We start from the raw sequence: 27,000 nt of genomic DNA, 5'->3' as shown, positions 1-27,000 counted from the left end.
TTCATAGGGTTGTTAAAAAGGCGTATGGTGTGCTGGCTTTCATTAACAAGGGGATTGAGTATAAGAGTCACGAAGTTAAGCTGCAATTCTGTGGAGGCCTGGTTAGACCTTATTTGGAATATTGTGTTCAGTTCTGGTCACCTCATTATGGGAAGGATGTGAAGGTTTTAGAAGGTGCAGAGGAGATTTACCAAGATACTGCCTGGACTGGAGGAGGACATGTCTAATGACAAAAGGTTGTGGGAGCTCAAGGTTTTCTCATGAGAGCGAAGAGGATGAGGGGCAACTTGAGAGAGCTGAACTTGAGAGAGGCATCAATAGAATGATTAGTCAAAGACTTTTTCCCAAGGCAGAAATGACTCTCACAAAGGGCAAAATTTTAAGAAAAATTATACAATCAGGAGAAAAATATATATATAAAGCCAGGAGGAAATGTCTTAGGTTGGTTCTTTATGCAAAGTGGTGGGTGCGTGGAATGCACTGCCAACAGTGGTAGTCGAGTCAGATACATTCGGGGCACTTAAGCAATTCTTGGATAGGCACAGGGATGATAGGCAAATGAAGGGTATATAGGTTAGTTTGATCTTACAGTAGAATAAAAGGTTGGCACAACATCCAGGGCCAAAGCACCTGTACTACTGTGCTGTTCTATGTTAATTTATGGGAATGCCTGTAATTCAGCTGCTCACCAATCTTGAATGAGAACTTCATCTCATTATTCAATACTTGATTGGAAAGTGTGACATTTTCTTCTTCTCCTGCCCATCTCATGTAACTCCCTCAACCTTGGTGCCAATGCCCAATTTGTTAAGTAGCTGGGGAGATTCTGCCCATTGTCTTTCATATTTCAAGGTGTACGTAAGAAATATGGTGCAGAAAATCTGCTAAATTATTATCATCAAATTCCACATAATATTTCAGTTCCAAAGGGGTTAATGTTGTTATTTTTATTGAGCACAAGCTGGTCATCTCCGTAACAGTGACATTTAAAGCAAGTTGAAAGAACAAGGGGAACTTTCCCAGCCTGTCTGATTTCTTTTGCTGTGAACATTGCACCAACAATTCTTCAAGGCTGTTGAAGCGAAACCTGTTGAATTCCATTTGCTTTTATTTGTTAGATGCTAAATTTTTTCAACTAGAGCGGACATTCAACCCATCATTCAGCCAGGTCCACAAGACGATTCCTTGCATGAAAGTGAGTACTGTTAATGTTTTTCCATATTTTCTCTTAATGTGGAAATTAACCTGTTGATTGGTTCTATTGTTGTGTGGTTTGATGCCACGTGGTGAGTCTGGATTCTTTACATAATGATCAAGGAGTAGGCAAAGTCAAGACATGTTTTCAGGTTTAGACTTCAAAATAACAACATTTATTACTTGTGAAGAAATAATAAAATTGTACAATGCATGGTACTCATACCTCTGTCATATAGTTACAGTCATTGTATACTCATGTCCATGTACTCTCTTCCTGAGACAGCACTTTAGAATGCTTCCAAAATGTATTAAGTTTTCATGATATTCTTCCAGCATGTTCTAAAGCTTCCAATTCTGTGGTATTTATACTGAGTAATGTGCAGTTGTGTGACCTTATCACAAGGTTGCTCCAGGGTTCATAGCCCTTATACTGCTGTCACACTCAAGCTTTCTTCCCCTCATCATAAACACTAAAAATCAGTGTTATATATGTTCAAATTAGTTACCTCTGTAACTTCTTTTAGAGCATTGACAGTACATTTTGTTCTTATTTCTTCTGTCTTGCTCAAGGATTTGATTCCTCTGTGTCAAATGAGAGAAAGGAAAGTCTATTTCAAGGCACAGAATTACTGAAGGACAAGTTGGTGATTTTGTTTGTTCTCTGCTGGCATTTCGTCGATCAGAGATTCAAGGAATGTTGGTGAAGCAACTTGCCGTGATTTAAGTGCTTCGATTATGGGAACTGGGATGTTGTTTCACATTGTTAAACATGTGTCACACCACGGTTGTTGTTGAATACCATTGTTAGTAGCCCGGAGGAAGAAATGCATTTGTGTTGCATTTACAAAAAGCTTGCTCCCTTGCAGTGTTGACTTGTTCTTCAAAGTTCAGCCTCAAGGCATGAATGCACATGCTGTGTTCGGAACTAAGTTGTTGCTTGGCACATCCTTCAGCCTGAATACAACTTCAAGAGACCTCCTTTGCTACAACGAGGACATTGTTAGCTGACAACTGAGCAGTTTTATCTTCACTGATGTGGAATTCTACAACTACATCTTGACATTAGATTGTATAAGAATGTCTACTGGTGCTGGCACATCCGTTGTACTGCTCAGATAAACAGTCTGTCTGGTTAGATCGTTCATTGTGTTTTACGTAGACAATTCTTTACAGAATGTTCTTCATTAAATGGAACTTCTACTGCATCATATTTCATCAACAGGTTCCTGGACTCAGAGTCCAATAGTATTTGGACTGTTCTGGTTCTTGAATTGGATGCTCTTTTGATTGAAGTCTAGTGACTGATTGATCTAAGATGCAATTCAGTCTCAGATGAGCTCTTGCAGTAAACTTCTATGCTGCATGGATCAGATAGTATTCAATGGATTGTTAATGAAGCTCTTTATAGACTCTCCTGAAAGTTAGTTACTGCAATTGAAATGTAATCTCAACAGCATCATAATTTTTTTGAAGTAAAATAATAACCAAAAGGTGTAAGGAATTTGTCAAAAGTAATGTGTTTCTCATTATTTGCTGCATGTGCTACACGTAATTTGATGTTATTTCCATGTTATAGATAAGGATGCTGGCTTGCTCTTCACTTGATTTAGGTTCTACTGCTGAAGTTGTTTGAAATCTTAGGAATAGAGGCTTCTTCTTACATCTGTTAACTTTCTGAACGATCAAACAGATCTGGTCGCCTGGAAATTTCCAGTGAAAATTTTGTTCTTGGCAGGTTTTATTGCATTGTTTCATTTTTGATATACATTTAAACTTCTTAACTTGTATTATCAATGTTAGGATTTTGATCTCTTTGTATCATATTATTTTTGTTGTGTTCTTATGATCACAGCTGTTGCTGAATAATTGTTGTGAAAAAGTTTGTTCTTGGAATAATAAATTTAAAGCCTTTCAAGTTTCTTAAGATTTCACAATCTTCACTGTGGGGATCTGATATGCAGTTTTGATTTTTCTCAACAATTTTGTCAATTAAATAGTTGAGAAATATATTACCTGACTGTGAGCAGTCATCACTGTGCTGCTCAGACTAAGTTTTCTGGTTTTAAAATTCATTTTTCTGATAAGGGCATTGCTGGCAAGCCAGCATTTATTGTCTGTCCCTTGTTACCCTTGAGAAGATGGTGGGAATCTGCCTTCTTGAACTGCTGCAGTCCATCTGCTGTAAGTTGACCCACAAAGCTGTTGAGGAAAGAATCCCAGGATTCTGATCCAGCAAAAACAAACATCTTGTATCCTTTCCCTCAAGTGCTTGAATCTGCTTTGGAAGTCTGAAAATTTGCCTGTTATCTTGAGTACTTGATTTGGATTTACCCCCTTAGCTGGCAATGGGCTTTTCTATTCTCACTGTGTTTTGTTTTAAAGTAAGCCTTATTTCTCCATCTACAGACTGAAAAGCCTTTTTAAGACTCAATGTTCTGGTATTTTATCTTCAAAATATATTTCAAGAGTATCCTTTAAAGGTGCAATTCAGCTCTGTGAATGTTTGTTTCTGGCTGCTGATCGGTCTCAAAGCTGCACTGGTGATTTTTTGAAAAAAGATTATTTGAATTTTCCTCTTCTCCAGATGACCTTAGATATCTTTCTGGCTCTTCACTGCTTCCATGCTTTTCTTGGCAGTGTGTCACATTGCTACCACCACCTCTTAATGTGTGATTGGATGGCACATCCAGAGTTTGCTTTCCTTACAAGTTGTTTGAGGAGAAGGCCGAGTCAAGGATTCTTTTCAGACTTAGACTTCAAAGTAACAGTGTATGGTCATCGTTGAGAAACCAGCCTCTTTCTGTATGTTCATATGCATGTGCTCTTAGTCTCCCAGAGAGAGTATTGCAGTCAGATTTCAGAGTATATAAAGTTCTACTCGTGTTCTTCCAGGGTGCCTGACTGCCAGTCACTCTGCTGCTGTTCTAGTTCTTGAATTGGATGCTCTTTTGATTGAAGTCCAGTGACTGATTGATCTAAGATGCAATTCAGTCTCAGATGAGCTCTTGCAGTAAACCTCTGTGCTGCATGGATCAGATACTAGATCAAGTGAAGCTCCTTGACAGCGTGGTAAGTTTGCTCCATGGTCCCAAAGCTTGTACATAAGTGGCAAACAATCTGCTGCTCCCATACAAGACCATTATTTTGATGGAGAGAAAGGGGCATGTTTCTGTGAAGGGCAAACTTGTCCAATTATATCTCCTTCACTCCATCTCAAGCATGTGGAATGTTCTGCTCTATATTCCTATGGTATTTAATTGGAAGTAAAGTACATTGGGAAGACCTGTCATGAAAGCATGATGCAAATGCGTATCTTTCTCTTTTGCTCTAAGGAAGCTTTGCACTCCATTTCATCTTGCAGCAACCTTAATCTTTGGATCATGATCTTCAATATTTGGTTTCTATGACTAGTTTTTTCTCATTGCTTTCAACTGTGTTTGTCGCATTCCTGCATCTGAGTTGGGCATCAAAATTCTGAATTTCCTCAAGCTCAGAGACAAAAAACAGAGACCTGCCTGCAGTGAGTTAGAATTATTTAAATTCAGGAATCATAACATCAGGGAAAAGGGTTTCAGTAGCAGATGTATTAATGCAGGAATGCAAATGGGGATTATATAGAGCTTACAGCCCCCCATCCACCCCCACTGGGCCCACAAGCCCTTCATCAGGCTTATGTTCGAAACGTCAACTCTCCTGCTCCTCAGATGCTGTCTGACCTGTTGTGCTTTTCCAGCACCAGACTTGACTTACATTTCCATCCCAGTTTTCTGTTGTTTACAGGATTGTTTGATCAGTGCAAGATTGTTCAATTTTTGTTCTTTTCACGAGGTTACCTCACTATCTGTGCAGCACTCAGCATGAAAAAAATCAACTTATTTTAATATTATGAAGCTACATTTACTTCTGAAAGTTGTTGACACCACAATTCAGATATTTTCAAAATGTAACTGTGTATCATTCCTTTCGAATAAAACTTGGCAATGACTTGTTAAAAAATAAAATGTACAAATAGAATGCCTCAAGACCAGAAGGAGGTTATCTGCTCAGTTTCTCCTTGAAATGGTTGGAAACATAAAATTGGTTCGACAAATTGATTTGTAGTGCATTTTTTAAAGTGAAAATAATTGGGATATCATTGCATTTCAAAAAGACAAAATATTTTTGGAGCTTGAAATCAAAGTCAAGGATGATTTTTTTTATTGTGACATGACAGTTACTCTCTCAATATGGGGTTGCAAAAGATGATTGAAAAGCAGTCAAAATCTATATTTGGTCAGTCAAAAACAAAGACACATATTTGCCACCATTACCATTTCTGGTCAAACCTACAAATGACTCCAATTCTGTACTGCAGACTACCTGGTTGACTCTCTGCCATTAAGTTGTCACAGTTATTTGAGATGTGAATTTAAAACTGCATTGTTATCCACAGTCTACTGTAAAATCATACAAAAAATTCAAAGAGAAGATAGAAAAAGTGGATATGTTGAAAATTCAAACAAACCACCCGGTATCAAAATGAGGAAGGACAGGTTCTTGAGGCGATAAAGAAACACATCTGGAAGATTTTGATTACTCATCACAACCCTAATCAATTCTCTGCGTTTTGTTTTATCACTACTGATGATTTGCTGTGCATTCATTGCAGTTTATTCTTTTTGAAGGAGCAAATTATCTCATAGAAGTATAAGCATAAATCATATTAGTAGATCACCCTTGAAAGTTGTTAAACTTCCCAAGCATCTTCATAACAGCATGATAAAACAAACTATAACACTGAGCTAAATAGCAATGTATTTGAACATAACACAAGTTGCTTTGTTCAAGAGCTGGGCACAGGAACCTTGCAAGCTTACAACACTGAAGGAGGCTAATCTATCCATCAAGTGCGTGTTGGCTCTCTGCAAATGCTTTTCAACTTGACTTTTGTCCTGCAAACATTTTGTTTGCACCTTATCCACTCCCTTATGAAAGCCACAATTTTATTTGCCTTGAATTTGAAATGCACTGCCTGAGAATGTGGTGGAGGCAATCACTGGCAAAATAGCTTTTCTTTTAGTGTTTTTAAGCTATTACATTAAATCACTGTCATCCATCCTTCTGACTTGCATTTTCTCCATCTATTCTATCTAGACATCTCATGTTTGGGGTCACCTCCAGAAAAATCTCCCCTCAGAAGAAAAAAAATCCAATCTTTCCACAGAAATGAAGTATCTTAACCTTGAAATTGTTGTCTGCAATCTTTTCTACAACTGTAACATCATCCCTTTGGTGCCATGTCCATAAGTGGACAAAATTCCTAAGATGAAGCCAAATGAAAGTTTTATAAATCTAATCACAACCTTGCCATTATATTCTTATTCTCTTTGCCAATTTGTATCCAAGTGTTGTATCCTTAGCAAATTCGGCTTACTGCCCCCCCAGGGTCAACTATAGTCTGTCAGTTGCAAACAGTTTGTTTCAGCCTAAAGCTGTTTGCATCAACAAGCCATCTTTTCTTGTCCATTTTGTCTTGCTTTCCTTTACTTACCTCTTGTCCTGAGTTTGGACAGGATTGGTGGTGGTGAGTGGACTCAGCACAGACCGAGTGAGCCCAGCATGGACCTCATGGCAGAGGTGAGTGAGCCCCTATGTACTTTTTTGGAATACGCACATTGACTTGGCATTGGAATGGACGGCTGCTACATTGACAGAGACATCGTCAGTGAGGGAGGCCCAGCATTGAGAGATGGCCTCTGAGGATCGGCGACTTTGTGGTTGGTTAGTTCCGGTACAGGCTGCAGCAAGACCAAATTGGCTCAGCGGCGTAAGATGGCACCTGAAGAATGACGACTTTGATATTGGATGATTCCAGTGGAGATGGCAGCAAGGTTGTGGGCAAGGGATGGTGGTGCAGGCATCACTGATGATGAGCTGGCTCAGGATTGATGAACTCTATTTTAGCTACATCTTTCTATCTTTTCCTGAAAACGATTCAAAATGGCACAGGATCGTGGCAACACTGGAAAAGATTTTCACTGTATTTTACTGTATTCCTCACTAAGTTACCATGAAATGGGATCGAATTGGTGTAGTTGACCTGATCCAAGGAGACACCTCTGCTCCAGTCTCATCTCATCCCACTTCCCGACTGGAATCAAGCCCTGATTGTTTGAGTCTGGGCACGTCATGTGCCAAATTTGAGAGAGAGAGAGGATAGTCGTGAGAGTTGGGTGTTTCTGCAACCTGCTTGAGGGCCATGTCTTGGAGAAGTGGTCACAGACCTCAGAAACAAGAGGTTGCCTCAAAGGATGAAACTTTGACCCTTGCAGACGATTCCCTCGTGATGAGTGGACAGGGGCACTTGGAGTGCAGGAGGCGATGGAAGAAAGTGCTCTCTTGCTCCTCCTCTGATGAATCTGGGCTAAAAAGCGTCGTCTAGCATCCGGGTGGTGGGGTAGGTGGGCCGGCTCTCCGACACGTCAGGACGCCTACAAAAGGCAACGAGGCGGGCGCTCGCGTTAGATGGCGGACAGCTGGTGGCCGGGAGAGAGAGTTTCTGATCGACTCTGATACTCACTTTCGGCGCTGAGGAAATATTGGCGGGATTGGAAGCGGCGGGAGGGGACGACGAGGGAAGGGCAAGCTAGCCCGAGTTGCGTGAGGCGCCCGCACTTCCACCCTCGGTCGGGTTCCTGAGCTGAGAGCGTGGCTGGGCCCTGGCCGGCTCCAACTCCCGGCTGAATCCTCGCTTCGAGTCGTTTGAATTGGTGAGTCCGGTTGTGCCGGTCATCGAGGCTCGGCGGGAGGAAGGGAAGCCGAAAGGACTGGGAGGGGGTGGGGGCGCTGGCGGGGAGCAGATTATTTCGGTTAGGTCGCTGCTCGCGGTGTCCTGTCGCACGCGGGCGCAGCTCATTCCGGAACAATCCGGATGCGGCCAGTCAGCCGTCGCGACGGAGGGGAGGCTCGGACTGGTGTCCAACTGACCAGGAGCGCGCGCGCGCCAGGGTATTGCAGGTGTGACGGAATTACTTGTGGGGGGGGGGGGGAGGGGAGCGAGCGAGATGGTGAGAAAGGTTTGTGAGGGTCCGGTTCCTGAGTCTGCGCAGAGCAGGGCTCAGGGAGCGGACCGGTGCTGAGTCTGAGCCGAGGTGGTCTGGGATTCACGGGAATGGGGAGAGGGAGAGACACCACTTGACAGACAAGGACACCATTGACATTGCACCAACTCAGCCCTCCCCCACCCGCCCTGCCGGTTGGGGCGTTGCGCCGCATTGGTGTTGTCTCTGGAGCGGTCAGGTGGCATGGGGGGGGGTCTCTCGGGGGCGGGAAGGTGTTTGCGGGGAATGGAGGTGAGGTGGTGGTATGGGTGCTAGTAGACCAGGGCACCTTTTGTGCTGGTGCTTAGGGAGTGCTCGTTGGGTTGGTCCCAACACATTACTGGGTTTCCCCTTCATTGGTGAGAGAACGGCGGGTGGCAGTGTATTTCCTGTTGACTCTGGACAAAAACGTTTGTTCAAAAAAAAAGGCGCGAAGAGGGATGGCGCTCTCCATTTCAAACAGGAGACTTGAAAACAACAACCGCGCAGTCGAAATTCGGGCTCTAATTCATTCCGGCCACCGCGGCCTACACTCGATATTATAAACATTGATAACGTTTAATCAAACGTCTGCTTCCACCATTAATGAACTTGCGTTAAGATTTAGTAAGATCCGAGTCAAACGAGTTATCATAGCTGGATGCAACCTGTTAACTACAGGGTTGCATCGTCGAGCGGTATGAGTGATCTGATTTTCTGCCTAAGCAGTAACGTTTTTTGAGGTTTTATTGCTGATATGGACGTGCACCTACTGTTAGAAATCATTGACAACAGTTAGATGTGGATACTCAACGATTCGAAACCCCTTCACCTCACCTTAATTATTCAATGATCACACTTTTACTGAGGCTGCCTCAGTTCAGCAGTTGTTTCGCAAGAAAAATTATGTGTAACGTTTTCAGAGGTTTATCTATTTTTCAGAGAGAAATGCGGTTCTTTGTTACTTTTCAGTTTGTTTCATGAAGTCTTTTTTTAAGATAGCGTTAGGTGCAGTTGAGATGGAAATTCGCCATGTAATGGAAACATGCTCATAAGATGAGCTGGAAAAGGGTAGATGAGTGTGTCAATAATATTGTTGGATGTCTGAAGGACGAGGCTTTTGAGTGGTAGGGGTGGTCAGGATGTGTAAGATGAACCTTGAAGATGAGGTGAGAATCTCTAGCCAATCTCTATTCCAATACAGCCATGGCCAGACATTTTTTGATCCATGACATTTGGTGGGGAGTTGGCAAAAATTGTCATTTTATGCACTGTCATTTTAAAGGTTTGGATTTACTGGTTGCTTATGTTTTCACCAGTGTTCCTGAGATGCAATAAGCTTGTGTCTTCATTTTTGGTTTCTCTTTTCCCCCTGTTCGCCAGTTGTTCATGTTGGTTGTCCTCTGTGGTGGTAGCATTGTTGAGGTCTGGAAATGGACTTGGGTCTCATCAGTTTGAGTCCATGTAGAGGTGCCAGCTGTCAGCTCCTCTGCAAAGTCCGGGTCAGCTGGGTCTCAACTAAGCATTCAAAACCTTAAATTATGCCTTTGAGGTGAAACCTGTTCTAATGCCCAGCAGCCAGGTGAAATGCAGTGCAGAAAAATTAGAAGTCATGCACTTGGTAGGAACAATCGCGTTATAGACTATTTTCTAAACTGGGGTATATTCAGAAATCTGAAGTGCAAAGGGACTTACTGAGATTTGTTCAATGTAAATTTGCAGGTTGAGTCATGAGTGAGGAAGGTAAATACAATGCTGTCATTTGTCTTAAGACAGCTAGAATATAAAAGCAGGCATAGGAGAAAGTGAGGACTGCAGATGCTGGAGATCAGAGCTGAAAAATGTGTTGCTGGAAAAGCGCAGCAGGTCTGGCAGCATCCAAGGAGCAGGAGAATCATGTACATCTGAGGCTTCTTAAGGCTCTGGTCAGACTGCATTTGGAACATTCTGAGCTATTTTGGGCCCCATACCACAGGAAAGAAGTTTTGGCCCTGGAGCAGATCCAGAGGAAGTTATGAGAATGATTCCTGGGAATGAAAAGCTTCATAATTGAGGACTCTGGGACTATCCTCAATAGAGGGGGGATCTGATTCAAACTTTGAGAATACTGAATGGCCTGGATAGAGTGGACTTTGGGAACATCCTTCCAGGGGAAGGATTGATGAGGACCCGAGGGCACAGCCTTAGAGTAAAGGGGAGACCCTGAGAACTGAGACAGGGATAAACGTCTTGAGCCAGAGAGTTGTCAATCTGTGGAATTCACTGCTACAGAAGGCTTTGGAGCCCAGGTAATTCTGTATACTTAAAATAGATAAGTTTTTGGTTGCCAAGGGAATTAAACGAAGGAGTGGGGATGAAGTGGAAACATGGGGTTGAGGAGCATATCATCCATGATCAAATGGCAGAGCAGACTCCATGGGGTCGGATGGTTGAATTTGTGTTTCTATGTCTTATGTTGTTTCTACCTGACATGTAAAACTCCAAATTTCCCAGTTTAATAATGACAATGGCATGTAAGGAAACTGTTCCAAAGTTTGTGGACGAAATCTATTTTTCAGTCATGTGGCTTTGTGACACCAGTTTCGGTGGTTTTGAATTCTCTTCACTGATTGTGCTGCTGTAGAGTTGGAAAAATACAGTACCATATTTCAATTATTAGCAGTGAAGTCAGGCTTCGTTGTGCAAGTTTCAAAATTGTCACAATCTCGTTTGCAGAGAAATGTCTTTAGGAGTCTTGATACTGTTCTGATCTTTGGACTTGGTGACAGTGAGTGGTCAAATAATCCATATTATTTGTTTGCTTTTTCCACAGGATGAAGAACATCCCAAATCTGCTGTATTCACAATGGATTTCACTTCAATCCTTCTAATTGTTGACTGTTTTAAAAACCCTGCAAGACAGACTGTTAAGCGCAGTGGATAGCAATTACTGCTACACAACACTTGAGTGTAGTGCAGATTAATCTTAAGCTTTTATTTAATCCAGTTATTTATTACATATCTACATATTTTGTTACCTTATTTTGTATATTTAAGTCAATAGTATTTTTTTAAAACTCCATACCTCTGAAGCATTACAAGCTCGGGTGAGCATGGCGCTAGACGAGTACTTATGGATGGTTGTAGTTGGTTTCATCATTGCATTTATTCTGGCATTCTCTGTGGGAGCAAATGATGTCGCTAATTCATTTGGAACGGCTGTTGGTTCAGGAGTGCTGACGCTTCGGAAAGCCTGCATCTTGGCGACCATCTTTGAGACGGTGGGTTCTGTGTTGCTGGGTGCCAGAGTCAGTGAGACCATCCGTAAAGGAATTATTGATGTGGAGATGTTCAACTCGAGTCAAGAAGTGCTAATGGCTGGATCAGTCAGCTCCATGTTTGGTAAGTATCAAATGGTGGAATTAGCTTTTTCGTGCTCTGTGGTTTCATGTAAAAGTGGGGAAGTGAAGCATTCCATTGGGCTTTAAACAAGATCGTTTTGATGTAAATGTACCTTGATTTTTTTCATCAATTTACTTGCTGTCCCGGATATATCTTGTTACAGTTTATGAACGTTCTTGGATTTGATCGAAAGAAAAGGCAGAATCTCTACTGTCAGTGGAATAGTGACATGCAATGTATTTTTGTCTTTGACAGGTTCTGCTGTCTGGCAGTTACTGGCTTCATTTTTGAAGCTCCCTATATCTGGTACCCATTGCATTGTGGGTGCTACAGTTGGTTTCTGTTTGGTGGCTGCAGGTGCCGAAGGTGTTAAGTGGCTGGAACTGCTTAAGATAGGTAAATTTGTAATTTTGGCTGATCTGTGGCTGTAAGACCATTTTAGATTTGCACCCCATATTGCATCGCATTCTTGATGCATCAAACAATATGGCTGATTGTTGACAATAGGACCAACTTAATGTCCTGATTAATTGTGCATGTTATTGTTAATTGTTGAAAGTAAATTATGAGAGACTGAAAGATGGAGTGCTTGTGCTGCAAGAACTTGATTTATAGAGTGGGTCAGAGTTTGGCAAGAGTCCTACCCCATTTTATTTTTGTAAACCTTTACTTCAGCAAATTCCTCAAAGTTCCTGTGTGATTGCTTCTAACCACTTGAAAATCATTAAATTGCTGTTGATGTATTTTAATGAATATATGTTTGGAAAAAAAGGTGATGCTTTTTGAATAGTTTTGGAGACCATTCTTTGTATACTCTTATGGTGTTGGACAGCTTACACATTTGTTCCAATGTTGAGTATACTGTAATGTGGACAATCTATTTTTCACAATTTTTTGCTACTTAACATTGTAAAATCACTTGCTGTGGTCACAAAGAACACCCCAGATGAAACAAATATTGAAGTTGCAATGCATTTTCAGAATTTACTATGTATCTGTGTTGTAACCTTGATTTTTTTTTCTCCTCTCCAATTTGGACAGTTGGTTCTTGGTTCATTTCACCACTGCTATCTGGAATCATGTCTGCTGCTGTCTTTTACTTGGTCCGTTTCTTCATTTTACGCAAGGTAGGACAATCTGGAAGAACTCTGAGAAGGAATGTGATCTGGTTTGAATTTGGAACCTATTGCTGTTGTTAGTACAAGGAATTTCAAGAATTGTTTGATTTGAAAATCTAGCTTGGATACTTGCTCAAACGTTGCTTCAAACTCGTTTTATTGCTCAGTTGGTGGCTGAAGTAGAACTGAAGAAGTGGTACTGTGAGTTGTTTCACTTCGAGTGAAAACAAGATGAAAGTTAGTTTGCGTTTCCTGCTTCGAGTTGAACTGATCCAGGGGTTTGTTTCAGAATGCCTTCGTGTTTCGAGGTGAATCCTGTGGAATTTCATGCTCAGAAGAAAATAGCTATGAAAAATGAAGCTCGTTTTTCCTTAATACTTTGGTAAAAATATTTGCTTTGGCACCTGTAAACGTGGTGCAGGACTGGAAAATGTCAGCCATTTATGTTAACTGGAGGCCATTATATAATAGTGTTCTTTTTAGTTGGGTTCCGCCTCTGAGCTTACTTTTACAATCAGGACTCTGCCCACCTTCCAAGGAGCCCTTTGCGCCCCCCCCCCCACCTCCAACACACTCCATCCACCTGGACACGCTGTGCTGGCCTATTACCTGTCCTCGACCTCTTCGTTTCCAACCGCCACTGGGACGTTAATTGCATCAACCTGTCCACCCCACTCCCTCTGCTCCAATCCTGACCTGCCCATCAAGCCAGTGTATGAAGGGGGTGCAGTGATACTCTGGCACACTGACCTCTACACTGTTGAAGCCAGATGCCGACTCGAAGACACTTCCTCCTACCGTCCCCTTGAACATGACCCCCCCCCGCCCCCCCCCCCCCCCCCCCACCAAATCACCAAACCATAATCTCCCAGACCACACACAACCTCATCACCTCAGGAGATCTCCCACTCTCCACTTCCAGCCTCATAGTCCAGGAACCCTGCACTGCCCGGTTCTACCTCCTTCCCAAGATCCACAAGCTTGGCCAACCCATTGTCTCAGAATGCTCCTGCCCCGCTGAATTCATCTCTACCTACCTCGACACTGTTGTATTTCCCCCCCCCCCCCCCCCAGTTCAGGAACTCCCCACATATGTTCGAGACACCACCCATGCCCTCCAAGATTTCCGTTTCCCCGGCCCCCAACGCCTCATCTTCCCCATGGACATCCAATCCCTCTACACCTCCATTCGCCATGACCAGAGCCTCCAAGCCCTCCATTTCTTCCTCTCCTGACGTCCCCACCAACACACTCATTCGTTTGGCTGACCTCACCCTTAACAATTTCTCCTTCGAATCCTCCCACTTCCTCCAGACCAAAGGGTTAGCCATGGGCACCCATATGGGCCCAGCTATGCCTGTCTCTTTGCTGGCTACGTAGAACAGTCCATCTTCCGTAGTTACACTGGCACCAGTCTCCACCTCTTCCTCTGCTACATTGATGATTGCATTGGCGCCACTTCATGCTCCCGCGAGGAGGTTGAACAATTCATCAACTTCACCAACACGTTCCACCCTGACCTTAAATTTACCTGGACCATCTCTGACACCTCCCTCCCCTTCTGGGACCCCTCCATCTCCATTAATGACAACTGACTTGACACCAACATTTTTTTTACAAACCCACTGACTTCCACAGCTACCTGGATTATATCTCTTCCCACCCTACCTCCTGCAAAAAATGCCATCCCATATTCCCGATTCCTCCGCTCCCAGGAGGACCAGTTCCATCACAGAACACACCCCAGATGGCCTCCTCGTTTAGAGACCGCCATTTCCCATCCCTCCAACCGTACCAAGGACCGAACCCCCTGGTGCGCCCCTTCCATCCTATCAACCTTTGCATAAACCAAATCATCCGATGACATTTCTGCCACCTCCAAATGGACCCCAGCACCAGGGATATATTTCCTTCCCACCCCTTTTCTGCCTTCTGCAAAGACCATTCCCTCCGTGACTACCTGGTTAGGTCCATGCCCGCATCCACCCCCCCCCACTGAACAACCCATCCTCCCATCCTGGCACCTTCCCCTGTCACCGCAGGAATTGTATAACCTGCGCCCGCACCTCCTCCCTCACCTCCATCCAAGGCTTCTTTAGGGCCTTCCACATCCACCAATATCCGTTGCTCCCGATGCGGTCTCCTCTACATTGGAGAGACTGAACACTTCCTAGCTGAGCGCTTTTAGGGAACATCTCTGGGACACCCGCACCAATCAACCACAGCGCCCTGTGGCCCAACATTTCAAATCCCCCTCCCACTCAGCCGAGGACATGGAGGTCCTGGGCCTCCTTCACCGTCGCTCCCTTGCCACTCGACACCTGGAGGAAGAACGCCTCATCCATGGCCTTGGAACATTTCAACCCCAGGGCATCAATGTGGACTTAACCAGTTTCCTCATTTCCCCTTGCCCCACCTCACCCCAGTTCCAAACTTCCAGCTCAGCACTGTCCCCATGACTTGTCCTACCTGCCTATCTTCCTTTCCACCTATCCACTCCACCCTCCTCTCTGACCTATCACCTCCATCCCCACCCCCATTCACCTATTGTACTCTATGCTACTTTGCCCCCACCCCACCCTCCCTCATTTATCTCTCCGCCCTGCAGGCACTGTGCCTGTATTCCTGATGAAAGGCTTTTGCCCGAAACATTGATTTTTCTGCTCCTCGGATACTGTCTGAACTGCTATGCTTTTTCCAGCACCACTCTAATCCAGAATCTGGTTTCCAGCATCTGCAGTCATTGTTTTTACTTGGGCTTATAATACCAGATGTACATGATGAGTTTCAATGTTGCCTTATTCAAGAAGGTCACCAAGATGTAGGATGATCTATTACATGACAAAATCGTGATTAACAGATTGATTGATAGTAGTATCTTGCTCTCATTGTCAAATGCTTCCTTTCCAAGCAAAAGCACCAATTTCACAGTTTGAGCAGTCTATTGTGATGCTGCTTGCGCATTTCTTTTGTTTGTGACCCTCCGTTCTGATTCATAGTTTTGGAAGGAAGTTTTATGATTTTGTTCAAAAATCATTTAAACAGAAAGAAGACTGTTAGTATTTTGATATTAACTTCAGTGGCAGAGTTGCCTCAACAGAAGTTAATCACCAGACTAGTTAATGAAGAAGAGGCTCAAATTGGCTCTTGATTGTGTTTTGGTCTGTTACAGCTTTGGAGGAGAGTTTGTTGCATATTTCGATATGCACAACCAACAACGTAAGCAGACTTGAGTCGGGTGATTAGTGGCCATGGAAAGGAATTTGATCAAACTTTTAGACTTGTTTGTCAGATGTTAAATTTTAAGTTTGGTGTTTAAGTGCAACTTGTATTACCATTCATCAAGGATGATGGTTCCTCTGAAGCACTATCTTCTTAAATGTTCGAGATGTTATTTCTGGTTTAAATGAAGATACTATTTATAGGTTACGTTTGCAGGAACCAGCAGCCTAACTTGGAATTACAGCAAGGCTTCTGCAATTATTTAGTTGCAAGAACATGGCCTCCTCTCCTTCCTTCTCTTGTTGTGGCCATCTCCAGTTCCTTAACCGTGAGGAATTCTGCTCCTTTTTTACTCTGATACCATGTGCTAATACTGTTAATTACCCTAGTGTTTACATTGATGTACCATTGCAGTGTAGCTTCTAGGTTGTCTACATCCTTCATTGGGGGGAATTTGATGATGAAAATTGAATAGTTCTCCAGCTGTTGGTGAAAGGATATATAATTGTTTTTGTTAAAATTCTTTTGAGATAATGACCATGTTAGACCAAGTGAGCCAGTATATATGATCTATTTGAATTTCAGTAAAGGTGTTGACAAGGTGTCACACAGGCTGCTAAATAAGACCCCATCGTGTAAGGGGCAAGAAACTGGCATGATTTGGTGATTACTGACTGTCAAAAGGCATAGTGTGCAGTAAGAGATGGCAGCTGGTGACTACTGGAGCTTGCAGAGGTCATTGTTGGGACCACAAATACTCATTATGTATTCCTGGTTGGGAGGGATTTTTTGCTCAGAATGAAGGGCTTGTCATGTGAAGAGACATTGAGGACTCGGGGTCTGCACTTGATGGAGTTTAGAAGGATGAGGGAGGATCTGATTGAATCTGACTGGACTCAGTATTTACTATGCTTAAATGAGGAGATGATGCTTCAATGAGAAGGAGAGACTAGAACTAAGGGCACAGCCTCAGAATGAAGGGATGATCTGTCAGAAAGGAGATAAGGAATCTCTTCAGCCAGAGAGTAGTTAATCTCAAAGTCATGGCTACAAAGGGACACCGGAGGCCATGTTGTGGATGATGAATAAGACAGATTGACTGACTAACGAAGAACCAGTCGGTCAGTCAGGAGTTTCAGGCTTTAAGAGAATGGTGTTGAAAACAACCATGATTACATGGTAGAGTAGAAGAAAGGGACTGCATTGTGTCTGTATATTTGTGGTCTTGAATCTATTGGCCTTTCTAATGGCTTCCAGGAGCTGCATGTGGCATTAATGTTGCCATGTACGAATGCATGCAATGGTCACTTCTAATCAGCATTAAAAAATCTGGCCAGATTGACTGTTTGTTTATTTTATAAGTTTAGATTTTAGTTGAAGAAAAATTGTTTTGAAGACTAGCTTTTTTCTTATTTTGCTGATCTGAAATTTTGCAGGCTGACCCAGTGCCAAATGGACTCCGAGCCCTGCCTGTCTTCTATGCCTGTACAGTTGTGATCAATCTTTTCTCGATCTTGTACACAGGAGCACCTCGTAAGTATCAACAAATGGAAATTCAAGGTTCCTTTTTTTAAAGAGTATTTGGACATATGCTTAAATGTGTATCAGCTTGTATTCAGCCGTAAGGTTGAACAGGAAGGGTTTGGTTGCAGAAATTCTGCAACATGCTTGGGTGAATTAGAAGCTTTGTCAATTGTGTTTCGATCAAGTATTATCATTGCTTCATTTGATGTTTAAGTCTGTGGTCATAATATTTTAAAAAGTAGCTGATGAGGAAGGAACATGAGAATATTGGACGCATTTGCTGTTCATATGCTGTTAAATATGGCTATTTTAAGACTAAGTCAATGCAGTAATATCAGACTGTTAGCTTTCAAGCCCTTGGAATGGAGAACGTAACACTCAGTTTTAGTTAACTACAAGAGTATGGGTCAGGAATGGATTTGCATATTAGTAGCTTCCTAGCTTTGTAATTTCCTTGACAATTTTGTACAGAGACAGAAAATTGCAATGGTCCTCAGAGTTGTTTCTGATTTCCATTGTGGCGTTGGCTTTTGGAAATGAAGGCTTCCTTCAGATGTTGCTAAGACTATAATTTTGTCTGCTAGTAACGATAGGATTGAGTTGGTTATTTTTAGTCCCAAGGTTTTTTCTGGTGCCCATGCAAGTTGACAAGATCTTGAGTTTTTACTGACTAGAGTTGGTAATATTTCCTTGCACTGTTGTTAAGCTTTCAGTTTATACTGCGTGGACATGCTTATCTTGTTTTGTAAAGTATGTGTTTTCTCTTGCTAGTATTGGGATTTGATCGAATTCCATTTTGGGGTACCGTGCTGATTACAGTGGGGAGTGGTCTGATCTGTGCACTCTTCATTTGGTTCATCGTCTGTCCCAGAATGAAGAGAAAAATCGAAAGTAAGTGAAATTTACAGACTTCCACAGTGAGCTTTCAGGTGAGTGTGCCAAGACATGAAATAAAGGATCATGGACACTAGTTTATTCAGTTTCTGAATACATCAATTGAAATGGGTATTAGAGCATAGATAACTAACTGATGTTTGTTTAATGAGTTAATATTTTCCATTTTAATAAGAGCAAAATAATCCTTTTATGGTCATTAATATTTTGCTGTGGTCAGCACTATCGCTTACTTGTAGAAAGGATTGCACTGGATGTGAACAGTCTTTCCCTTCCTGCTCCCACCACACTTTGGTGCTCACTCCCTTGCCTGCTCTGAGGAGCTGGGAAACGTATCAGAGATTTGGCCTTCAATTTGTTTTAAGCAACTACGGTCGATACATTCACCTAAGGTTAATGTGCTGTAGAAGGCCGCTGTAGTTACTATGATGTAATTTGGCTGCTTTTGGCCAAGCACTGAATATTTTAATTTTGTCTGTACTTAACACTGAAGGGAAGGAGCTGAGGTGCACATGGAATTGGCATTTGTTGAGGCTTCAGTGAAGTAAAATAGCGACTTGTTTCTTCAATCCCTGAATTGTCACCGAGTTAAAACTCGCAGGATGCAAGTTGCTTGGAAGTGAAGTTCAATGACAAGCCAAACTTTGAATTATTGTTGTATTTGGGAAGATACATATTTTAACTTGTTCCTTTGTGTACAAATTTCACAATACTGACAGAAAATAGAATTGTTGAAAATGTTGAAATCTTAGTTTGATTAATTATTGATTGATTGCAAATGGAGTACTGGGATGACTGCAGAGATGCCTTGGTTGAGAGAACTCAAATTGTGGAACTTTGAATGAAAGTAGTCTGGTGTCAAGCTTTCAAACTGTTAAGATTGGTTTCGGTGCAATCTTGCCTGTTTCCCAAACCATTTTAATGGATTGCTCATTATGTGCCTAAGTTATGGAATAAAAGATGTATTGTAGAGTATGTCACCGAGATAGTATGATGTTTTGTCCGTAAGAAATTAATGAGCAATTGGACAAAATAAATTCAATGAGGTCTGAAGTGGGAACACCAAAATTATTGTTGTGATTGCTGAAGTCTCCATGTTCTCTAATTTTGAAGTCAAGATTTTCTGTTGTGTTTTGGCATTTCCTGTCAACAGGAGAGATGAAAGCCTGTGCTGGACATAGCACTGTGATGGATAAGAAAAATGACGATTACTACTCAGTGTCCAAAGATGAGGTGGAAGAGCCCCACTTGAAGGCTCTGCTGACGGATGCAGCATCTGAAATGAAGAGTCCCCTAACTGATGGGATTTCTGTCGTTTTACCATCCAAGCAGAATGTTGAGAAGCCAAATACAAGAATTGCTTTTATAGGAGACTCTACAGAAGATGTAATCAAAGAGCATGTTTCCTCTGGAGAGATGAAGGAAACGAACATAGATCATGTCATCAATGGTAAGCTGTTGAATCAATCTTGCCAAAAAAATGGATATCTATTAGGGATCACACCAGAACCCGTTCAAATATATCAAAGACCTCGTCTGGACCCTTTCGCTTTGTGTTTTGAAGGTGCTGAGTTCCTGATGTAATTTGATTGGACTGCTGCTTGGTTTTAAGCAAAACACACTTCTTACCCAGTAAAACTTCACACAAAGAATTGGTAATAACTTCAATGCAATTGGAAAACTAAACAGAATAATAGATTATTTTACTACTAAACAATGTTATGGACCAGGCCAGACCCCCTCAAAACATTTCAAGGAAGTAGCCCAGATGCAAACTTTTGCTAGTTTTAAGCAGGTGCACAGTGGGTATTCCAGGAGGGATGCAGCTGCTCAAACCATGTAGTTTTAAACAACAGAATTTCATTCCATGATTACCGAATGAAACACAAACAAGGGAGAACAGAATAACTTAACCTATCCAAAAACTTAATATGATGCTGTTGAAAATAATTGCAACACTCTCCATAACATCCCTAGGCACATGAGATAAAATAAAATGCGGGGCCTTAGGAGAGAAGTCAGTGACAGAAGGTCAGCATAGACCTGTTCTCTTGAGTCCAGCACTACCATTCTGAAACCAATTCCAGACTTTATAGAGTCTGTCTTTTACAATCTCTGGGCGCGGGGGGGAGAAAAACAAAAGGACAACATAACCTTGTTAAAGGAGTAGCTTTGTCACAAAGGTTCCAATATAATAATATCACACAAACACCACCTTGGCCAAGGCAAATTGAGTAAAATAGTTTCACGTGCCATGTTTCCTCAGTCTAGGAGAAAGGTACTTCAAAACAAAATTGTCAGAACTCAAACTTTTTGCTGCAGCCAACACAGATGAAACAGCTTCCATAGCCAACTTTAAAAGCCCACAACTGAAAACTAAATTCATGCCCTGATTTTGTGGAGTCTTGACTCCATCTATTCACGCTGCTTCTATTGTTTTAATTTGGTGGGGTGGGGGGGCACCCACGGTGTCACAAGCTGTTTAGTTCATTGGCTTGACAGCTGGCCCAAAACAGGTTAGAACTTTTCAAACATTTGAACCATATATATACCAACTTTGTTTGGTTCAGTACAATGCTACTTGCTGTTCTAAACACCTGAGTTGGTGATTCTTTGCTGTTGGTTAACTGCTCACATGGGTTTTGAGATTATTTCAACTCCATCCACCCAGAAGTTTTCAATTCCTTCTTGGTAAGCACTTGAGAGTTTTTTGGTGAACTGGTCTTACGTTGTCTGCATTATGGAACTGCACTTGGGCACATGCCTTTTTCAAATGGATAAGTTCGTTTGAATGCAGAGTATGCACAAAACATAGACTCCGTGTTTTGATCAGGCACAGTTAAAATTCTATTGAGTAACCATTTTAAAATCAATTACAGCATGGTTTACCCACAAACTTGTTTGATAATACTGGCCAATAGTTTCAAAATGTGAGCTGAGATGATGCAGTAAATCATATGTGCATGTTTTATCATAAACCTGTTGAGGATGTTGTTAAATATTAGTGGAGCAGGTGGGATTTGAACCCAAGCATCCTCTTCCACAGGAAGGAACAGTACCACAATGCCCAAGTTTAGACATATGTGAAGGAAGCATTGCTCATGTTTGAATGATTTTTGTGTTTTAGGGACCATGCAATTTGGGAACAATCATGTACAGTTTAACCAAGTTATTGGAAGTCAGACCAGCAATGGCTATAGTGGTCACTATCATACTGTGCACAAGGATTCAGGACTGTACAAAGAACTTCTCCACAAGTTGCACTTAGCTAAAATGATCGATTGTGCTGGGGACTCGAATGAAGCAAGCAGCAGGCCACTTCGTCGTAACAACAGCTACACGTGTTACACAATGGCCATCTGTGGCATGCCCCTTGATTCTTTCAAGCCCAAAGAAGGAGAAGCAAAGGCTGAGGAAATGGAAAAACTGACTGCATCTGGCATGGAACCGAAAAAACGTATCAGACAAGACAGTTACAGTAGCTATTGCAATGCCATGGCTGATTGCAACACAGGTGCTGGTGATGGAGCTGTGAAGCTTGAAATTGATCTAGGAGACCGCAAGTGCAGCGATGGCTCTGTGGAGGAATGGAGTGAGCAGGAAAAGCCTGAAGTTTCATTATTGTTTCAGTTCTTGCAGATCCTGACTGCCTGCTTTGGCTCCTTTGCCCATGGTGGCAATGATGTCAGGTGAGTAATGGGATTAAAACAACCCAACAGCAGTGTGTTTTAGGTTTCCATTCAGTGTCTTGTGCTTTTATGTGGGAAACAACTGTGATTGTACAAGAATCATGCATGCCTTTTCCCCATGAAAAGCCAAACCACGCTAAGGACTGAGCAAGGGATAAACTTGTGGCTGGTTCAGTCCGGTTAGCTTGAGGTCAGACAATTTTTTTTGTACATGTAGGAGAAAAGGCTGTCATGTTGCATGAGAGTAATTAGGTTTGCTTCAGTGGGAGAACCATTGGGATAGATGGTCTGAATTGAAAATGTAAGGTTTATGTCATGATTTCAAGTACAAAAGGACAAGGGTTGGGCAAGGCAGTTTTGGAGCTTTTGAGTCTTCAAGTTCATCAAAACTTATGATAATGGTGCAAAAATGAACATTAAATTGGCTTATGACTGATATAGCCCAAGCAACAAGCTGGACCTACTATGGTAGGAGGCAGACTGAAAGACTTGGATAGGCCAGTCACAACACAAGCATACATGGAAGAGGATGTTGTAATCAAGAGGTTTACTGTTGGGCTCGAGGAACGAACGAGAAGTTGGAGGATACTGAAGTGGCAACTTGAGAGTTGGAGGGCTGCAGGTTAATAGTGGATCGATAGCATGATCACGGGGACAGGTGCAGACTGTCAAAATTCTGGCAACCTTTTAGTTTAGAAAAAAGACATCATTGAATTGAAATACTTCACGAGCTGAGGTTCTGTCTTGTCGGAGAGACTAAAACAAGTGGCTGCTTGAGAAAAATATTTCTGCAGACAGATACCCAAAAGAACCTTGGTTTTCCTTCAGGTTTTTCAGATTGGATAAGATTACTTAGTGTGGAAACAGGTCCTTCGGCCCAACAAGTCCACACCGATCCGCCGAAGCGCAACCCACCCATACCCCTACGTTTACCCCTTACCTAACACTAGGGGCAATTTAGCATGGCCAATTCACCTGATCTGCACATCTTTGTGACTGTGGGAGGAAACCGGAGCACCCAGAGGAAACCCACGCAGACAGGGCGAGGAGGTGCAAACTCCACACAATCAGTCGCCTGATGCGGGAATTGAACCACCGTGCCGCCCACGATCTGTAATTGATCTGTTAGACTGACTTGATGATGCTAAGTTGGAGGCTAGTTTACTGATTGATAATGGCTGTTTGATTTATGCAAGCGGAGGGGCAGAGAAAGAGGTGCAATGATGATAAACAACATCCTGGAGTTCATTTGACAAGATCAGGTGGCACGGTGGCTCAGTGGTTAGCACTGCTGCCTCTCAGCACCAGGGTCCCAGGTTGAATTTCAGCCTCTGATGACTGCCTGTGTGGATTTCGCACATTATCCCTGTGTCTGCGTGGGCTTCCTCCGGGTGCTCTGGTTTCCTCCCATGCACCAAAGATGTGAAGGTCAGGTGAATTGGCCATGTTAAATTGCCCATACTGTTAGGTGTATTAGTCAGGGGGTGGGGTTGGTGTGGACTTATTGGGCCAAAGGGCCTGTTTCCACACTGGAGGGAATCTAATTGCATCTGAACATGACCCATGATTCGATTTAATGGTAGAGGTGGCTTGAAGGGCTTCACTTCATGGTTCTGTGAATAGAGGAAAAACATGTAATGTGAAGACACTTTCATGGGTGCACAGTGTCCTGGGATTTGGATTAATAGAGGATCAATGTCAAATAACATGGAGGCTGTACTTCGTGGAACCAATGTTTAATGGTCTACAATTTCTCCTGCTGGGACCTATGTGATGAATTGTCAATAGAACTAAATGTCTGTGTTATATACTTCGTTTCATTGCATGTAGCTCATAAGTCTATTCCTTTGTTCTTCAGCAATGCAATTGGTCCTTTGGTTGCACTGTGGGTTGTTTACTACACAGGCAATGTGAATTCCAAGATGGAAACTCCAATCTGGCTTCTCCTATATGGAGGTGTGGGCATATGTCTTGGTCTGTGGGTCTGGGGTCGGAGAGTGATTCAGACAATGGGCAAGGATCTGACACCAATTACTCCCTCAAGGTAAACTTTCTTGTCTTGAAATTATATTTGTTTATTTTCCAATGCAGTGCACAGAATGTTGATAGGTTTATTGATATGACTGCTCAGATTGCATCAATGATTTTTAAACGTCAGATCAAGTGAAATTGCTCCGTCTCTTGATGTACAAATTTGGTGTGCAATACAGATGCTGAAACATGTACTGCATGATGTAGGTTTGATGTTACTGAACTACTTGAGATGGATGGTGACACAAACTCCATATTTCAGGAATTCCGTTTTTGTTTTGAACACTGTAGCATCAATTGTGAGTAATGACATGTCCTTCTAATTGATCAGTATTTTTGAGTGAACGCTAATAAATGCCCATTAGTTGTTTGAGTATTTAATACTGTGGTCGAACATAAGTGAAGCATCTTGCTGAGCAGATTGAAGTTTATAGTACTCTTACATTGACAGTTAATGCCTTGTTGGCAGCGGTCTTGGATGAAAATCTGTTCTCGTTTTAGTGCTATTCTCCCTATTCAGGGAATTTACCTAACTGCAGATTTGTTTTGTTCGGAGGAGGCGAGACCTCATACTTGGTTAAATTCTTCATCCCAACATTTGTGATTGAAGTGCTGAGCCATTGTTGGATCAAGAGAAGGAATTTGAATTTGAGAGGAAACTCGATTATCCACCACTAAATTATCTGAATATCAGATTATCTGGCAAGATCACAAGCTCCTGATGCTTGCTAAACTGTTATCCAGCATTCAATTATCCAGAATTCGATTAACCCACTGTCCTTCGGAGAATCTAGGTTCCTGTAGTGGTTCTGTTTGCCGAGCTGGAAGTTTTTGTTGCAAACGTTTCGTCCCCTGGCTGGGAGACATCATCAGTGCTCTGGAGCCTCCTGCGAAGCGCTTCTTTGATAAATAAATGCCGGAAGAAACATCAAAGAAGCGCTTCGCAGGAGGCTCCAGAGCACTGATGATGTCTCCTAGCCAGGGGACAAAACGTTTGCAACAGAAACTTCCAGCTCGGCGAACAGAACCACTACAACAAGCACCCGAGCTACAAATCTTCGCGCAAACTTTGAATCTAGGTTCCTCTGTATATATATTATCCATTGTTTGTGGATGGGGAGAGCAGGTTAAAACTAAATTTACTTTTCTACAGTGGCTTCAGTATTGAATTGGCCTCTGCTCTGACTGTGGTGATTGCTTCAAATGTTGGTCTTCCGGTCAGCACAACACATTGCAAGGTAAGTTTCTTCATAGATCCCATATCATAATTTGCAGCATCAATCTGGAGAGAATGGATATAAGACCTAAAACTGAGCTTGCAGCCAAAATTACGGCTTTGGCATCGAACTAGGCTAAATTTGAACAGTAGTTGAGTAGGTCACATTGTTACAACGTGATACATATGGACAATTATTACTGTGGCTTTTCAAGCACCATTGTGATTCTTTATGACCAATCCAGCACTTCACAATCAAATTTGGAACTGTTTTTAGCTGTCATGGCCAGATAGAATTGAAGATAATATATGTGTAAACACTTGAATCAGTGAATCGAAGGTAGTTGGACAGATTTTCCTCTTAAAAATGCAAACTTTTTCTTGTGCAGGTTGGCTCTGTTGTAGCTGTTGGTTGGATGCGTGCCAAGAAAGCTGTTGACTGGCGTCTCTTCAGAAACATCTTCATGGCTTGGTTTGTGACAGTCCCAATCTCTGGGCTTATTAGTGCTGCCATTATGGCTTTGTTCAAGTTTGTGATCTTTAAAAAATGCTGAAGAATTGCCAATGCACCATCTATATTCAGGGCAGTGTTGCTGTGGTTATGCCCATGAGCTTCTATAGAGAATTCATTCGGATCATTGAGTTCTGTAAAATGGAAGTCAAAGCCATCGCCTCGATCTTCAAGACATCAGTATACATTTGAATAGAGTCCAACATGACTGTGTAGTAGAAATGACAATTTGTTTCTTTTTTTTTTGTCCTTGACTTTGTGCAAAGTACTTTGAATTTGAGAACCATTGTCAATTTCTTTTTGTATAGTAAATTCATAATTGCATGTTTTTAATTAAAAAGGCGTACTGCAATTTAATACTGTGAACTATGAACTGGAGAAGCTTCTTTGACATCTGATACTTGAAATAAGTATGCATAAAGCACTGAAGTTGTAACTGACCCACTTGTATGTCCACTTGAAGCAATGTCAAGGTACCAAAGAGTGAGGCAATCAAGTGGAAACTTCAAACTTGTAGTTCTTTATAAGTCTTCCATTTTAAACCTGGCATACTGGAGAAACATCCATGTGTAATTTAAGTTAGATGTTAAATAAAGGTTAGCGCGCCTTGCATGACTTGGATTCTGTTTCATTTTTGTTTGATGCCAAGGTGATTGATGTTGAGTAGGTAGTTGGTATTGTCTAAAGGTGCCCATGGATAACAGGAAATGATGATCCATGTGGACACTTGGTCAGATTTCTAAATTAACATTAAGTGCAACATGCTGCTTTTTAAGGATACTCCAGCTGTTCAAGTTCCAACTTGGAGGCAGTTGGAGAATTGATACTCAGATGAGTGGGATCCAGGTGGTAGTTTGGACACTGCTAAACACAGGTTAGCAATTGTGTGAAATGTTCAACTGCAGTCACAAACATTTTGTTGTGTAGTGACTACAGCAGAGATCTGAATCTGGAAGGGATATTCAGAGGAGTTAGGTGTAAAATGAATGTGGGTGAGAGATAAACAAGAAAGGTAAGCAGACACTTCGATTATTTGTTAGTCCCCCCAACCAGAGTGGTAAAATGGTTATAAGTAACCTTGAATTGGACTTTTAAAAGGTTAGTTGGTGTAACAGCCTGTTTCCTAGTAATCAGTGACAATTAGTGTTTGACTCCTGTT

The 27,000-nt window shown here is 42.1% G+C and overlaps 2 protein-coding genes across 4 annotated transcripts in view; one reads left to right on the top strand and one right to left on the bottom strand.

Moving 5' to 3' along the window:
- LOC132836945 (cytosolic purine 5'-nucleotidase-like) overlaps positions 1-8,131 on the bottom strand; it is an 84,675-nt gene extending 76,544 nt beyond the window's left edge. The window contains exon 1 of the mRNA XM_060856531.1: positions 6,728-8,131. The gene's annotated coding sequence lies outside the window, so the exon portion shown is untranslated. The remainder of the gene's footprint in view (positions 1-6,727) is intronic.
- LOC132836944 (sodium-dependent phosphate transporter 1-like) lies at positions 1,121-26,456 on the top strand. 3 transcript variants are annotated; one of them, XM_060856525.1, is made up of 11 exons: positions 1,121-1,195; positions 11,068-11,636; positions 11,892-12,032; positions 12,678-12,763; positions 17,413-17,509; positions 18,272-18,391; positions 19,548-19,844; positions 21,522-22,083; positions 23,942-24,127; positions 25,268-25,352; positions 25,720-26,456. In XM_060856525.1, exons 2-11 carry the CDS (start codon positions 11,348-11,350, stop codon positions 25,882-25,884), a joined length of 2,028 nt encoding a protein of 675 aa, XP_060712508.1. In that variant the 5' UTR covers positions 1,121-1,195; positions 11,068-11,347; the 3' UTR covers positions 25,885-26,456. The 3 variants fall into 3 exon arrangements, with proteins under 3 accessions (XP_060712508.1, XP_060712509.1, XP_060712507.1); XM_060856524.1 differs by lacking the exon at positions 1,121-1,195 and adding an exon at positions 7,683-7,946; XM_060856526.1 differs by lacking the exons at positions 1,121-1,195; positions 25,268-25,352 and adding an exon at positions 7,681-7,946 and having other exon boundaries at positions 25,720-25,828.
- The last annotated feature ends 544 nt before the right edge of the window (positions 26,457-27,000 follow it).

This window comes from Hemiscyllium ocellatum, chromosome 48, assembly GCF_020745735.1.
Source record: "Hemiscyllium ocellatum isolate sHemOce1 chromosome 48, sHemOce1.pat.X.cur, whole genome shotgun sequence".
NCBI lineage: Eukaryota > Metazoa > Chordata > Chondrichthyes > Orectolobiformes > Hemiscylliidae > Hemiscyllium > Hemiscyllium ocellatum.
Note: the sequence above shows the minus strand (reverse complement) of the source record. Positions and strands in the feature narration are given on the sequence as shown.